At 41.2% G+C, this 16,473-nt stretch overlaps 1 protein-coding gene across 4 annotated transcripts in view; it reads left to right on the plus strand.

Moving 5' to 3' along the window:
- Positions 1–16,473, plus strand: part of LOC308091375 (GRAM domain-containing protein 4-like) — a 128,888-nt gene that overhangs the window by 36,905 nt on the left and 75,510 nt on the right. For all 4 annotated transcript variants that reach the window (XR_013933709.1, XM_080436953.1, XM_080436955.1 and 1 more), the window contains exon 3: positions 8,942–9,062. Coding sequence is in view for 3 of the 4 variants with exons in the window: in XM_080436953.1 (XP_080293079.1) it covers positions 8,942–9,062 (121 nt within the window). In the remaining variant the exon portion in view is untranslated. The remainder of the gene's footprint in view (positions 1–8,941; positions 9,063–16,473) is intronic.

Consider the following 16,473-nt stretch of genomic DNA (forward strand, 5'->3'; position numbering starts at 1 on the left):
CAGACAGTTGAACTTGACCTATATTAACCCTGCATTCCAGTTGTGTACGTGACCTCCAGTAACACTCACATCGTCTTATGGCTGTTTTTCACTACCAAGGGTAACCCAGAACATGTGCATTTTTTTATTTATATTTCCATTATGACCAGAAACACCCCTGAAGAGGAAGGTACAGTGGTAGGCAGTAAACTAAAGTACATTTACTTGATGACTTTCACACACTTCAAATAGAAATATTGTACTTTTAACTACACTACCGAAACATACACAAAATATATACGGTATTATGAATTATCCACTTTAAGCCCTATTTCAAATAATGAAAATAATGAAAGTGGAAAATAGCCAATCTAAAAGCTCACAGCTTTATTGTGAGCTTGGTTGTCTACTTACAGTAGGCTGGACATAGCCGAGAGCGGGTGGGCACGCATGGGCACGCATGCACACGCGCGCAGCGTCGCCAGCGTGCGAAAAAAAAAGAAATGTTGGCGGATTATTATTATTATTTTTTTTATCGATTGGGTGGGCCAGCTTTTTATGTGGGTGGGCTACGCCCCTGCTTCCTCATACTACAGCGTCACACAAAAGTAGCAGATTATACACAGTGATATTCTAACTTTTCTTCATTCTGCATCCCTCATTTGTCTTGGAAATAAAGGGACGCCTGGCTGGGTGTCCCATATTTGAATTTCAGGTAGTTGTCAATCCTAATTATGCATGTGTGATACATGGTCGTTTGGTCGCAAAATGACCTACTTTTGGATCTGATGGATAGGGTTCGCTGTAGTCCAATAGTGGCTTGGAGACACTTGCACCCCTATTCAAAACCATATCTACAATGATTCATGTTCCCCGGGTTCAAATAATTCATGTTCCCCGGGTTCTACGTTCCCCGCTTACAACCAACCACTAACCCTAACCTTAACCCATTCAATCCGGGAACACATCTGTGTCATTTTAGATTTTAGGTATAACCATTATTTTATACTTTGGCTATTCAAAAATAGCAGATATACAAGCTCATAGCGCGGCACCGAGTGCTAAGACTTAGACTGTTTCACAACTTTTCACTGTTGATGCATCATGCAGCTTTCTCTCTCTGCTCCTGTTCTATCGGGGTTAGAGCCTAATTTATACTTCGCAGCACGATGGTGTCGCGTGCCTAAAATAGCAGACCTACAAGCTCACAATGCGTTGTGGATGTGACTCATTGTGAGCTTGTAGGTCTGCTATGTTTTTAAAACATTTTGGTTAAAAATAGCATAATCCTGGATTATATTCATACAATATAATAGCCTAATACAGGCCAAGGTCTTCAACTTACACATTATCTTTTCTATTAATATGTTGGATTTATGTAGTAACATTAATCCATGAATGACATGTAATCTCTTAAACCCTCAATACTTAGTCAAGTTGACCTTTGGCTCTGTACTTGGTCAGCTCTTTTTTCCATCCAAACCTCTGCCGAAAATGTTTTTCGGCTAATGTTCCTCTCAGAATAGGGACGCTAGGGTTCAAGTGGGTAATGTAAAAAAAAAAAAAAAAGGTTTACTGTCGCACAAATATTTGATCGAATATTTGATCGAAACATCGAATCGGGAACAGGGGTGAATCGTATCGCATCGTATCGTTGAGGGGCTTCAATGTATCTCTAATATATCGTATCGCTGGCAGTGTACTGAGATGCGTATCAAATCGCCCTCAGTGATGGAGATCCACATGCTTATTGTATACAGTATCTGCATTTTTTTAAATAGCCAAAGCAATCTAAAATGACAGAGATGCGTTCCCGGATTGAATTGGTTAAAGGTATGTGGGGAACATAGAACCCGGGGAACATGGAACCCCTTCAAAACCCCTTAATTTAGAACACAAGCACTACAGTACATTAACTTTGATGGTCTTGCTTCTTAAAATAGTCTCTGTTCATTTCTATAATTCAGTCTACAGTACAAGCATAAGTTCTGAGTTGTGTGATCCCAGAACTCAGGGTTAATACAGTTCCAGAATAGTTTTGAAATTTTGATTTAGTTTTAGTCAGTCTTTTTTCGTATTTTAGTCATCTGAAAGGTTTTAGTCTAGTTTTAGTTGAGTAAATATCGTACGATTTTAGTCAACTAAAATACATTTTGGCAGGCCGCGATGGCGTTGCAATGCCTGTTTTTCTACTTAGCTGTGTGCCAAAAATAGCCGATCTACAAGCTCACAACAGCTTGTAGATCGGCTATTTTTGGAGCGCCACACCCGAGCGCAACCAAGCATAAAATGACTTGTCTTAGTTCTGCTGGATCTCTTCTCCACTAGTCCCTCCCTAACATTTCTGTCCAGTTTTTATGTGTTGACGAAATTGTCAATATATATAATCAGTGAAAATATGTAGTCGCCGAACATTTTTCGCCATAGTTTTAGTCCAGTGGTTGTCACCATTCTCAGGCCGTGATGACCCCCCCAAAATAATCATATTTGAACATATTTGCCCCCCCACCCTGATAAGCACTTGGAATGTAGGAGTTTAGGCATTAAACTCAAGCAGATCTACAAGCTCAATACAATATAGGCCATTTTCAAAATGTTTTCCTCTTTCTTTTTTTATTTGACAATTTGACCAATGGCCAGATATATATAGATTTGGGGTTCCTTGACTTGGAAAAGTTTGAGAACCACTGGTATAGTTTGTTGATTACTTTTGATGCAGCAATAGTCCATTTCTTTTCTTTTCTTTTTGTTTCCTTAAATTGTCACCTAACTGTTATCTGGGGACCCTCCCCCCAAAAAACAATCATGTGGGGACCCCCCCTGGGGGTTCCGACCCACAGGTTGCACCACTGTTTTGGTGGAGGAAATGACCAGTGAACTGTAGCACCTCCTGATCATTCAGCACCTAAATGAGGTTCAGAGGAGCTTATCTGAGACCAAAGCTGTAATTGCCTCTCAGCAGGAACTTGGGTTCAACGTTGGACGTTGGAGATTTTGCTGATTAGGAAGTAAAACCTTGTGACTGAACTGTGAACTTGTGATCTGCCTTCTTCCCCTTCCTGCCTCGCGTGAGGTTACTGCAGGTTACACCAGTGGGTTCTTCAAAGTGGGGTCCGGGGACCCTCAGCTAGAGGACCCCCACTTTGAAGGGGGCTTGAGCTATATGTATATACAACAGATATTTGAAAATAGCTGATCTGCAAGCTCGCAACGAGCCACGACGTGGCACCTTGTGAGCTTGTAGATCTGCTGTTTTCCTTTTCGTTTTTTTCCCCCCCGTTTTTTGGGGGGGAAAAGTTCAAATTTTATTTACGGAGCTGGGGTCCCTGGCACAATATATTTTCTGATCGGGGTCCACAGCAAAATACAGTCCTGGACATGAAAAAAAAATGAAGAACCATTGGGTTAAACATTACTGGTGTTTTGGTTGACCTGCTATTTAAAAGTTTCATTTATTTTTTCTTCATAAGATCCATTGGACAGACAGAGCCTAATAGAAAGAATAGATTGAACAGCGATGACATAATTTTAGGTCATCATGAGCCACATTCAAACCCGTGACACCGCGACAAGGTCGGGGGCTTATGTGGTGGCAATTAACTAAAGCCTGACCTATACTGCACTTAGCTGTGAATAGCAGATCTACAAAACTTAACAACAACGCGTCACAGAAGCATGACTCAGGCGTTGCTGGTTGAGCCAACCAGGAACTTTCAAACTCAAAGTTTGCTGACATCACAACAAGTTTTAAAATAAGTGTTGAAAGACTAGTTGAAATTATTTTCTGTACAAGTTTCCACAAATTGTAGATACAGTAATCAAAAGAAATGTCAAATGACAACATCAAATATACATAATGAGGCAGAGAACCTCAGTCTCTTGTGCAAGTAAGTACAAGACATCACACAGTTATAGTTTCTGTGTAACAGCATGGAGTATATCATCGCTGTCAGGCAGAAACCGCTTAGATCCATATTTTAACTTTTTTTCGTAAATGAATGCTACTTGATCATACTACAGAAAAAAATAAATAAAAAATTACTACATAATTGGGTCCACATGTTCTTTTTTGGCATTTCCTGAAAAGTAACGGTTTTGGACCGACCCGTCGATATACAAGGTTTTGAACGTAATTCATGCTTTGAGCATTAATTCATTACTTGGTCAAATGCACTCCTTTCGACAAGCGAGTGCGTCAGTTAAAAATGCATCATCGTTGTCTACTGACACTTGTCATAAGAGCCCCGGTGATGAAAGTCTAAATGAACTCTCGGATGTTTTCCCAGTACTTCTCCTGTACTTGGCCGATGTTGTTTTTTGTGTCATCAGAACATCTTGACATGTCATTAGTGCCTCTCTCCATTCTGGCAGGCACACTCTTGTCTCCTTCCTGTCTTAGTCTCTTAGTGATACTACTATTTTTTATTTTGTAATTTTTCATTCAAATAAATGATCTGATTGGGTTTTTAAACCCATAATACAGTTCTACCAGTAGAGAGCAACAAATCGACACATTGATGACCTCGCTGGCTCACTCGCCCCCTCCCAAACAGGCTCACGTCATATCCGGTCATAACCGGATGTTGACATTTTCGACAATCGTTGATCGGGCTAAATTACGATGCGATACACGACTACGATGACTGATCGTCACCCAGACCAAAGAGAGTAGACGTGGACCTCTCCGTTCGCTTTTTATACCGTGTGAAAAACCGTGACTTTCCCTATTCTGGCCGAAAATCACCGGAGAAAAACAACGTGACCCGGAAATGAAATTTTTTTTTTACATCCGGCTCCGGGTGAGTCTGAAGGAGTCAGGAAGCGAAAGTGATCATGAAAAATAAACAGAATAGTACTCGGGAAAAACTCGGGATATCTCGGGGCGTGGCACTGAGAGAGTTAAGACCGAGATCATTTTAAGATTTATTTGGCTATTCAAAAATAGCAGATATACAAGCTCATAGCGCGGCACCGAGTGCTGCTGCGCTACGAGCTTGTTGATCTGCTATTTTTTTCAAATAATCGTGAAAATTTGTGCAAACCTTTTGAATATTTTCACAATTTCTGTTTTAAAAAATAGCCAAAGAAATCTTAAAGGTTTCATGACACTCAGTTTTACAACACATTAAAAGTCTTTGTCATGGTCCTTAAAACGTGTATAAAAAGTTTTAACTGAAAATTCCACTCCAGTTAGCCATTGCAGGTGTTTTTCTCTCACATTTCTAAAGCCTTTTCAACTGCAATGAAAAAAGAAATCTTTGCCTGCGGGTGTCGCTGTTGAGGGATGGAGGAGAGTGGGCGGGATTAATGGCCTGTGACTTCACTCTCCAAGGGGCAATCACAGATTACTTTTCAGCCTAATTATTCAGAAAACCCCAGACCACAGAAAATCCACTGAATGTTCAAATTTCAGTTTTTTTTGGGTGTAATGAGTCATAAAACCCCCCTAAAAACATTTTTTAAAAAAAAAGTGAAAATGAATGTCATGGAACCTTTAACACATTGACTGCCAGAGTTTATTCATAATGTACTCACCCCTGTGCCAGCAATTTGCGTGTTTTTTAATTTTTTAATTTTGTAATTTTTCATTCAAATAAATTATCTGATTGTGGTGTTAAGCACATACGACAGTTCCACCAGTAGAGAGCAGCAAATCCACACATTGATCACCTCGCTCGCCCCCTCCCAAACAGGCCCACGTCATATCCTGTCATTCACCGGATGTTATGTTTTCGACAATCCCTGATCCTCTGATCGGCCTGAAAACGATGTGATACACTACGACGATGACTGTTAGTCACCCGGACCAAAGAAAATAGAAGTTGAGCTGTCCGTTCGTTTTTTATACCGTGTGAAAAACCGTGTTTTTCCCTATTCTGGACGAAAATGACTGGAGAAAAACAATGTGACCCGGAAATGATTTTTATTTTTTACATCCGGCTCCGGGTGAGTGTGACGTAAGTGGAAAACGAAGGTGCTGATGAGAAATAAACAGAGCCGTGCGATCACAGATTAAACAATGAAAATTCAAAAGAACGCATCAATGCGTTCTTTTGAATTGCTGGCATTCAAGCGATGGATTTGAAAGAACGCATCGATGCGATCTTGGCAATCAATGTGATCTTGGCAATCAATGTGTTAAGTGACACAGAATAGATGAGTTCCCGGATTGAATGGGTTAAAAGAGAACCTTCAAAAGAAGGGCCCGCTCACTCCCCTAAAGAGCACAAATGCTGGACTTGCTTCTCACAGGTTTTAAAGCACATGCATGATACTGGACGTCACTTCAACTCTGTTTTTGCTCCTCTCTAACTCGGTTGTATGTGGTATTTGTGATGGCGTAATTTTACAAACCAGCAAGGTCTCGGTACGTTTTACTAAGTCTAGAGGGTTTAAGAGGTTAAAGCTGAACCTTTACATGAGAATATATTGTAACACTATGAGGACTTTGTATATCTGAGTGCTTATGAAACCTCATGCCTCCTCAGGAGCCTAAAGAGGATTAAGTGCACATTACACACAGTAGATTGTTGTGCCGTGGTCACTCCCAGGGATAATATAAAAACTCTGTATTGGAGTAATGGGTGAGACATTGGGTATCAATGGATGAGATAAGTGATTTATGTTTAATGTAAATGGAAGCCTCCTGGTTTCACCTCATTACTTATGTATGTGCTCATGTGGAGTGCAACAGTTAATCGACCTAATCGATTTTATAAAAACAAAATATTTTATAATCGATAATTTAGGGGGAACCTTAAAAAAAGTAAAGAAATCAGTGATAATAATGTGTTAAAGAGGTGGTGCCATGGTTTTGCACTTTTTCTGTTTTTCATGTGTCTATGAGGTTGATAGAACTTCATTAAGCCCCCTGGTGGTGTTTTTATGGTGTTTTATGTCTTCTCTGACTATTTTGAGTTTCTACCTGGAGGCTGAAACCTTGAGGGTCAAACGTGCCAATAGAAAAACAGTGCTTTAGTAACATAGTAAAAACATACCCTCCCCCTCATTATCATAACACAACAGGTGTGGGCATGAGGAGGAGGAGGGACTAGGACAGGTGGGTGGTGCTAAGCTGGTGGAGGAGGTGCTAAGGTGAGAACCAGGTATACTTAATGAACTGGAGGCGTGTCCACATAAAAACATAATTTTAACAATTTCTGTACACTTTTTTGAAAAAAAATCTTCCTCCTAGTATAACCATAATACCTGATGATTATGTTTTAGGGGGGGAAAAAATCACTGAAAATCACGGCACCCCGTCTTTAAGCTTTTTACCCCCTTTTTGTCAACAATGTAATCTTTCTGCCATCCTCCCCCACACAAGTGTTGTCACTGCTGTTGTATCCTACTGACTCACCTGCCAGGCAGTGAGGAGCCCCCACCGGGAGGACGTAGAGCCTCCGTCCTACTCCTCCCGCAGAAACATACTCCCTGATGACGGGTGCCGCCCCAGCCCGCAGAATTACGCGCAGTGACATATATCACTCTCCTCCCCGCCCGGCTTCCCTCCCCTGAACACGGGCCCAATTGTGTTCATTCGTATAGACACTACTCGACAAAGCCGGATGCACCGCAGTGGATTCGAACCCCCAGCCTCCGCGGTGCTGGGCAGGAACTTTACCACCAGGGCTGTCACGATTACACATTTAAGTTGACGATTAATTGTCACACAAATAATTGCGATTAACGATTTAATTGTGTTTGGCATTGAACATTGAATCACATCCCAAAGATTGGCAATAGGCTCCATAGATATATATAAAGGCTAGATGACTCACCCGCGCTGCTGGCCAATGGAGTACGACGTTGCCACATGGCGGCCATCTTGGGACGGTCATTCATAACATTGTCTATGGTGCATATACTTTGAAATAACCATAGCGTGCTCAATTTTCATCCGATTTTCAAAAGGTTTGGTGTGTTGTAAACACCAAAGATGTATTTATGATACTGCATATTTAATGTTATTTAAAAAAAAACATGATTATAATTATAAGTATGCAGTATCATAACTACATCTTTGGTGTTTACAAAACACCAAACCGTTTGAAAATCGGATGAAAATTGAGCACGCTATGGTTATTTCAAAGTACATGCACCATAGACATAATGTTATGAATGACTGTTGCAAGATGGCCGCGGTTGAGCTACGCTTGCGACGCCCCCTTGAGCCATCTAGCCTTTATATATATCTATGATAGGCTCTATGCACAGCAGCCATATTGTGAAGAAATGCACAGGTGTTACCAATGACACTGATGAAGGCTCGGTTCCATTTAGTGTAGCACAGTAGTTCTCAGATTGTTGTGTACAAATGGAACCATATGGACCCGTTCCATTTGTACACTCTCAGAGTTACACATCCGTAAGGGGCCATTTGGAACCCCCTCAAGGAACCATGAGGGTCCCTGGACCCCAATTTTAGACCCACTGGTGTAGCAGAGTGTTTCCAGTGAGCCAATATGCACAATATCAGCAACCCTGACTCTGTTTGACCAGAATGGAACAGAGCCTTCATTAGTATCATTGGCAACACCTGTGAATTTCTTCACACTATGGCCGCTGTGCATAGAACCTGCAGCTTTGATGGCCTCATAGAATTGTTTCACTAATCACCAGTGTTGTACAGATAAATCACTTCGTGACGCGTTGTAAGCTTGCTATTTTTGGAAAATGTTTCAAAATGTACTGTATGAACATTTTTCAACATGGAAACGATAATGACGATTATGCAAAAATAATTGCGATTATCTCAAATAATTGTGATTAGGCGGTTATGTAATAATTGTGACAGGCCTATTTACCACTGCACCACCCGAGCGCCCTGTCATATCAGTGTTTTTTGTAAAAGTAAATGGCAACCTCCCGCTTCGACCTCATTACTTATGTATGTGCTGTGTGCTGCTGAATTAATGTGTATTGATGAATCTTTGTGTGTGTGTGTGTGTGTCTCCTCCAGGCTGGTCCAGGGTCGCTGGCGATGGCTGCGGTCCTCCAGGACTTCCAGAGAACAGAGGCAGACCGTCTAAACGAAGTCAAAGGCCACCTAGAAATTGCCTTACTAGAAAAGCACTTCCTGCGTAAGTAGCCTCTCGTTCCTACACTGTGGTGTAGTGTTTCTTTCTTTCTTTCTTTGCAATTTTCCAGCAACACCTTACACACACACACACACACACACACACACACACACACACACACACACACACACACACACACACACACACACACACACACACACACACACACACACTAAAAACCTGGGAGCTGACCAGTACAACCTCAGTCTTACTGTTGGCCACTGAGCAACTTGGGGGTTCAGTGCCTTGCTCAAGGGGCACTTCAGCGGTTTTGGGGGCAGGGTAAAGTGTTTGCCATTCACTTCAGATTATTCCTGTCGGTCCGGGAGATTTGGGAGTTGGTGAGCGATTGGAGACTATAGCTTGATAGTATTCCACAGGTTTTTCTTTTTAAGTGAGGGTTGTCTCCAAGTGATGTTGCAGCTTTGATGGGCCTCATAGATTTGTTTTCACTAATCGCCAGCGTTGTATAAATGATGATGTTGTTCAAATTAATATTGTATGTTGTATTCATCTGAATGCGTATTTTCTGACATTATTTAGCATTTTTTATTAAAAATTAAAAAAGTTCATACCCCCTGTGGATCGGGACTCCCAGGGGGGTCCCCATGTGATTGTTGGGGGGTCCCCAGATGACAGTGAAGTGACAATTTAAGGACTTTTAAGACCTCTTTAATACCAAAAGAAAGAAAGAAAATAAATAAGACCATTACTGCATCAAAAGTAATCAACAAACTATACTACAAAAACTGGTCAAACGTTGGCCAAATTGTCAAATAAAAATAATATAATAAAGAGGCAAAACTTGTGAAACTTGCGAGGCATTGTGAGCTTGTACAGGGGCTATTTTCACAATATTTATCTGTGGAACAGAGTCAAACAAAATGTAATGCCTCAATGCAAGTGCTTGTCAGGGTGGGGGGTCCCCAGTTCAAATATGATTATTTTGGGGTGTTCCCAGTTCAAATATGATTATTTTGGGGCATCCCCAGTTCAAACATGATTATTTTGGGGGGTCACGGCATGAAAAGGTTGAGAACCACTGCCCCAGGGGGTCACAGACCCCTTGTTGAAGACCCATGGACTAAAAGTGAACTTCACCCACAAAATGACTTTCACTTTACAGTACTTGGCACTTAAAGCTGTGTTGCATTCCTTCACGGTTAGGAATCCACAAACAAAGAGAAAATAGTCAGAGATTAACATCAGCAAGGCTACATCAAAAACCCTTTCATGAACTCCCAACACGGCTCTCAAGAGTTTGTGTCTTTGTATCCAGTCTATATCCTCATTACATCCATAACACAGCATTTTCTCTCTAACTTTTTTAACCCATTCAATCCGGGAACGCATCTCTGTCATTTTAGATTTCTTTGGCCATTCAAAAATAGCAGATATACAAGCTCATATCGTGGCTATGAGCCTGTAGATCTGCTGAATTTTTTTAATACATATTTTTTTTAAAGCGAACATTTGCTAAATATTTTGTTCTATGGACCTCCAGAAGCAAAGATTTGAGTTACCAATGTTCGCTTTAAGAAATATAATATTCAAAGATTTGCATGATTTTTATTCTTTTTCAAAAATAGCAGATCTACAAGCTCGTAGTGCGGCACTCGGTGCTGAGCGAGCGTGTATATCTGCTAAAAACATCTAAAATGACACAGTATGCGTTCGTGGATTGAATGGGTTAAAAACACTTCCGGGATAAACTGTCCTTGTGCACAAGCGAGGAAAGCACCTGGGGCAAAGCGCATGATGCGTGTGAACTCAGGTTGTGGTGATTGAACCACAAGTGCACACAACGTTGATTTAGAGTTCTCAGTCGCCGAGACTGATTTCAGTCATTTGGATTCCATAGAAGCCAGCATGTCTTCTATGGAAGCATGTTGCGCAGCGTTGCGACGCATAGATCTGCTATTTGAAAACTCATGACATTCTGCATAATGAGTACTTTCTACTTTTGGTACTTTAAGTACAGTTTTTGATACCAATACTTTTGTACTTTTACTCAAATACATTTTGAATTCTGGACTTTTACTTGTAACAGAGTATATCTACATTGCAGTATTGATACTTTTACTTAAGTAAAAAATGTGAGTACTTTTTCCACCTCTGGTATTGAACAACACGTTGCACGTCGAAAGTCACGTCAAAACAACTAACAAGTAACAATATTCGTCGCAGGGGCAGAGCTGTGCAAAGAGGAGACTGCCTCTTCTGCATGCAACAATTGTGTCGTAGACGTTCATGTTTCATTTTCATGTTGCCATATGCGGCGGCGGTTTTTATTAAAGCAATTACTCACTCGAGCCCCTGGTATTATTGTAAAATCACACATAAGGGGTATTGAGCGTCATGGCCATGGGGTCCCTTAGGTGTGATATGATGAAAAAATTGCAGGGGCTGTAGTGAGCTATTGCTTAATTATACCAACTTCACATTGTGATAGGCTGAGCGGCATTCTAATGAGTGGCCATATCTCCTGATAACAGCACTCTAAATTGACCTTATATAAAAACGAGAGGACGGATGCCCTCGCTCTCACCTATTCATTTAAATGAAAGCTGCTCACCCAGCGGATCATGCCCCAGAAGCATAGGCGCCGAATTATGTGAGCTCCCGGGGGTTCAACCCGAATCAAGTAGCACAATGAGTGGACAGGTTGTCCGAGCCATTGGGCGAGCTGCTGTAATGGTAATGTAAATCTGGGCCTGACGGGCGCGACGGCGCTTGAGGCGGGTGCTCGTCATTCCTCCCAGGGGCTCGAGCGAGGAAGCACTCGCAGGATCCGCGCCACTGCCCAGAAGTACACTCTACTTCCTGGATTGACACCAACGTTGGTGTCAATAGAGCAAGCGCGCTAGGGTTCAGGCTTTGGAAGCACGCACACAAGGGTTTCAGGCTTTGGAAGCATGCACACAAGGGTTTCAGGCTTTGGAAGCATGCACACAAGGGTTTCAGGCTTTGGAAGCATGCACACAAGGGTTTCAGGCTTTGGAAGCATGCACACAAGGGTTTCAGGATTTGGAAGCATGCACACAAGGGTTTCAGGATTTGGAAGCATTCACAGTAGTGTCCTTTATTGCAATACCAGGTTTGCTTCGATGATCCTCCGGTCCTGGCTGCTTGGAATTTACCTGGCTCCTAAAATAATTGTGATCTTGTAGATCTGCTGTTTCTGCTATTTTGGAAAACATAAGAAAATTTTGGACAAATTTTCTACATACAAATGTGGACGATTATTTTATATTATCAAAATTATTTATATTATCTTAAATAATTATGATCACACGATTATGTAATAATTGTGGCAGGCCTAAGGCGCCGTTTACAAATCTGTGGCTCTGCCATTCAACAAGTTGCCATTGACAATAATTCCCTGGTCGCCTGTGTGTGAACCCTGTGACGACGTGTGTGTGAATTGAATTAGCAGATTAACTGGGTCCCTGCATGGGTTTAAGATTAGATTTAGACTGGCTCATATTGGTGTCGTCTGGCAATGTTGGCTGTGGAGAGACTGCAGTATTAGATCAACTGGCTCATTACCGTTAGGCCTTAGAGCAATGGGTTCTTCAACGGACCCTTAGCTGAGAGAGAGCTGTAGCAGGGACCCCCACTACATATTGCATGCAATTGTGTTGCAGATTGAACTTTTTCATATTTCATAGAGTTGTTCTGATACCGATACCAGTATCGGAAAAGCTGCCGATACCGCCTAAAATGCTGGTATCGGTATCGACGAGTATGTCCGTCTACGCCATTCCGATACCACATAATTTATTTCATGATGATATTTCATTGATATTTCATCCACAAACAGGATGGTGTTAAAGGTCATGTCCAACCTAGACACAGGGTCTAAAATGTCTCAATAGAAGAGCGGGGAGACCAAATACAACCACCCCAATTGTATAAGCTATATTGTATTAACAATACTCTACCATACAGATTGGACAAAAACAATTCATTCACTGAAAAAAAGTTACATAATAGAGCTTTAATCTCCCCACCTACAGTGAACACACAGCTGTTGTGTCATACCTCTCTCATGCCCGCAGGGCCCTGGCCGGCTAGGACCCTAATCGTCACTGTCTGGTGGAAACCTTGTATGTCCAAAGCATCTTAAAATTGTGAAAATAGTTGATCTACATGCTCACAACGAGTCGCGATGCGTTGCGAGCTTGTAGATCTGCTATTTTCTGTGACACTCTTGTATGATGAAGTAGGGCATTTATTTACGAAAAACAAACATAAGAAACATGGAACTATGGAGATACGAGGTTTCTGCCCGACAGCAGCGTAATGTAGGCCTGTGGAATCATAACGTGTCTGTCCTTGAGTGCCTTTGACACGAAAAACTCGAAACCTCTGAAAGCTCTGAATTATGCAACATAAAAAAAAAATGAAAACATTCTGCAGTTATGTCATGACATTTTACTTAACGATTAATTGCCATACAAATGATTGTGATTAATAATTTAATTGTAAAAATATATATACAATAAACAAAAGAAATGCCACAGAGCAGATTTGACAAAAATAACAAATAACATATAAAGAACAATGACAATGACCGGTGCCAATATTAAAAATAAATAAGCAAAATAGGCCCCACTGAAAGCTCTATATCGCAGAGAGTACGCTTATTGGTGTGAGGATGGAGAGGAGCCCCAAGTCAGAAGACCTCAGGTTCCGCACTGGGGTGTAATCCTGGAGGAGGTCTGATGGGTACCGTGAGGCTTTAGGGCATTGAAACTGCTGACAATTTAAATCGATTTAATACAAAATTTATCGCGATACAAACAGCAGGAATCTTTTTTTTTTTAAATACAGGATCTTTGTAAGAGAATTAAAAAAAAAAAGTTTTCAGTCATTTGCTACTGTATTTAAAAAGAGAATAAGAGAAAAAAAAAAAAATATTTCAAAAAATATTTTTCTGTCATTTGTCTGGAAACGAATTTTGTGTTGAAATTCGTGAAAAATCCTATCGTGAACCTAGTATCGTAATTCGAAACGTATCGTGAGTTGAGTGAATCGTTAACATGCCTACTTGGTACGGGTGAGCAGTGAGCACTCTGTGGCAGCTGAGTTTTTGCACATACTGCAGTCCATCCAGGGCTTTGTCGGTGTGTGAGCCCCAACGGTTTGTGTTTGTTTTCACCTCCAGGTAGTGTATGAGACAGCGGCTGATTGACTGAATTGATCCTCTTTGTCCTTTTAAGTCTACACTGATGAGTCACTAAGACCCGCAGAGCTGCTGGAACTCCGCGGGGATTGGAGCGGTTTGCATCGCACAGCGTTAGCCCGACCTCTCTGTCTAAAGGCTCATGCGCTTCATCTCAGTCAGTGTGACAGCAGGTGTCAGAGATTAGCCAGGCGCTACACTCTGTGTGCCCGTGCGTGTGTGTGCACGTGTGTGCACGTGTGTGTGTGTGTGTGTGTGTGTGTGTGTGTGTGAGTGGGGAACCGGGAAAGCATCTGTGTAACCACTTTATCCATATTTTATTCTTTGGCTATTCAAAAATAGCAGATATACAAGCTCATAACACTTGTAGATCTGCTATTTTTTTTTACATTTTTTAAAGGGGGTCCCTGGAACAAAATATTGTGAGATGGGGGTCGGCGGCATTTTGGGGGTCCTTGACATGATAAAGTGTGTGCGTATGCGTGCATGTGTGTGTGTGTGTGTGCGCGTGCGTGCGCACCTGCATGTGTATACGTGCGTGAGTGTATATATATATATATCTGTATATGTGACATTTTCGTCACAGATGCTCAAACAATCTTTGGTAGGGTAATGAAACGAGTCTCGACATAGAAAAGGTGTTTTGTGAGGAAAATAGTTTGGAATTATTTCGAGTGGAACGGAAGGACAGAAATATAGACGGACGTGGAAAGAGCTGGAGAGACGGTGGAAAACAGAGAAGTGGTTGTTTGTGGGGGAGAGCCTGTGAGAGAGCGAGAGAAATGTATGTTTGATGTATTGTTTTGATTCTACAACATAGGGGAAGTTGTCTATAAGCCTCTAGGCTTCTAAACTTCTCCTGCACAATATGGTTATTATGTATAATGTTTCATAATGTTGGCTATTCAAAAATAGCAGATCTACAAGCTCACAGCGTGTGACTTCGTGCTGCGTTGCGAGCTTGTACATCAGCAATTTTGGAAATTCTTTGAAATATCTCAAAATTGTTCTCTTCTGCATGGGGTCCCTGGCACAAACCATTTTCAGGGGTCCTAGAAAGTTTGAGAACCACTACATTAGAACGCAGGTTTTTATTAATTTCCTGAAAAGTACCAGTTTTGGACATACAAGGTTTCCACACCACAGTGATAATGATATGTAAACAACATTGGCTTTGAGATCAATAAGTGGCCCAATCAATACGTATCTGCTGAGTGGCCCACATGTTCTGTATTATCATCCTGTCATGTGTGTGAATGTGCGTGGGTTTAGATGTCAACGTTGTGTCAGCTTCTTTTATGGGAAATTATTATTTATTTGAAGTTTCTTTTTTGTATGTACTGTATGCATGCTGACAGCCTTGATATGTTGTTTGAATACCATGGACTCTCACGCTCCTCTGGCTTTTAAAAAGTCTCCTTTCACATTTAATATTCAGTCAAATTCACATCTCTGTCGGGTGTAATCTTTGTGTGTCCAAAACTGGTACTTTTCAGGATTCAAATTAAAAAATAGTATGATAGTATGATCAAGTAGAGCATTCATTTAACCCATTCAATCTGGGAACACATCTTTTTATATTTTAGATTTATAACCATTATTTTATACTTTGGCTATTAGAAATTATCAGATAGCTGTAGATCTGCTATTTTTGAAAAATCTTAATTTAGTATATATATTTTTTTTTAAATGGAACATTTTTGACTCAAATCTTTGCTTCTGGGGGGTCCCTGGAACAAAATATTTTCAGATGGGGGTCCTTGGCCAAATACATAAGTGTGGGTGGTCCTTGACGTGAAAAAGTTTGAGAACCACTGATGGCAATATACGTTTTTTTCTAGAAAACTGTTAGGATGTAGAAGACATTTGTAGATGTGTTCCCGGATTGAATGGTTCAAAAAAAATATATATATATATATTGAGATAAGAGGTTTCCGACCGACAGAGACCATATGCTGGTGGTGTGCACTGCCTCAAACACATCGATGCAAGGCAGGTTGTATGTAGATCACACACAAAGAGACAACAGGGAACCACTTCTTCGCTCTCTGTTGACGACCTGGTCAGAGTTCATCCATGTTGTCATCACGTATTGAACGTTACATGTTGTCCATCCATCCATACAAGTCAATTAGCTGTCAACACCTTCACTCCCATAGAATGGAAGTGAATGGGACACTGGAACTTCCGAGGTGTGTGTGTGTGCGTGTGCGTGTGCGCGTGTGC

Source organism: Gymnoscopelus braueri, assembly GCF_963280865.1.
Source record: "Gymnoscopelus braueri genome assembly, chromosome: 9".
Classification (NCBI taxonomy): Eukaryota; Metazoa; Chordata; class Actinopteri; order Myctophiformes; family Myctophidae; genus Gymnoscopelus; species Gymnoscopelus braueri.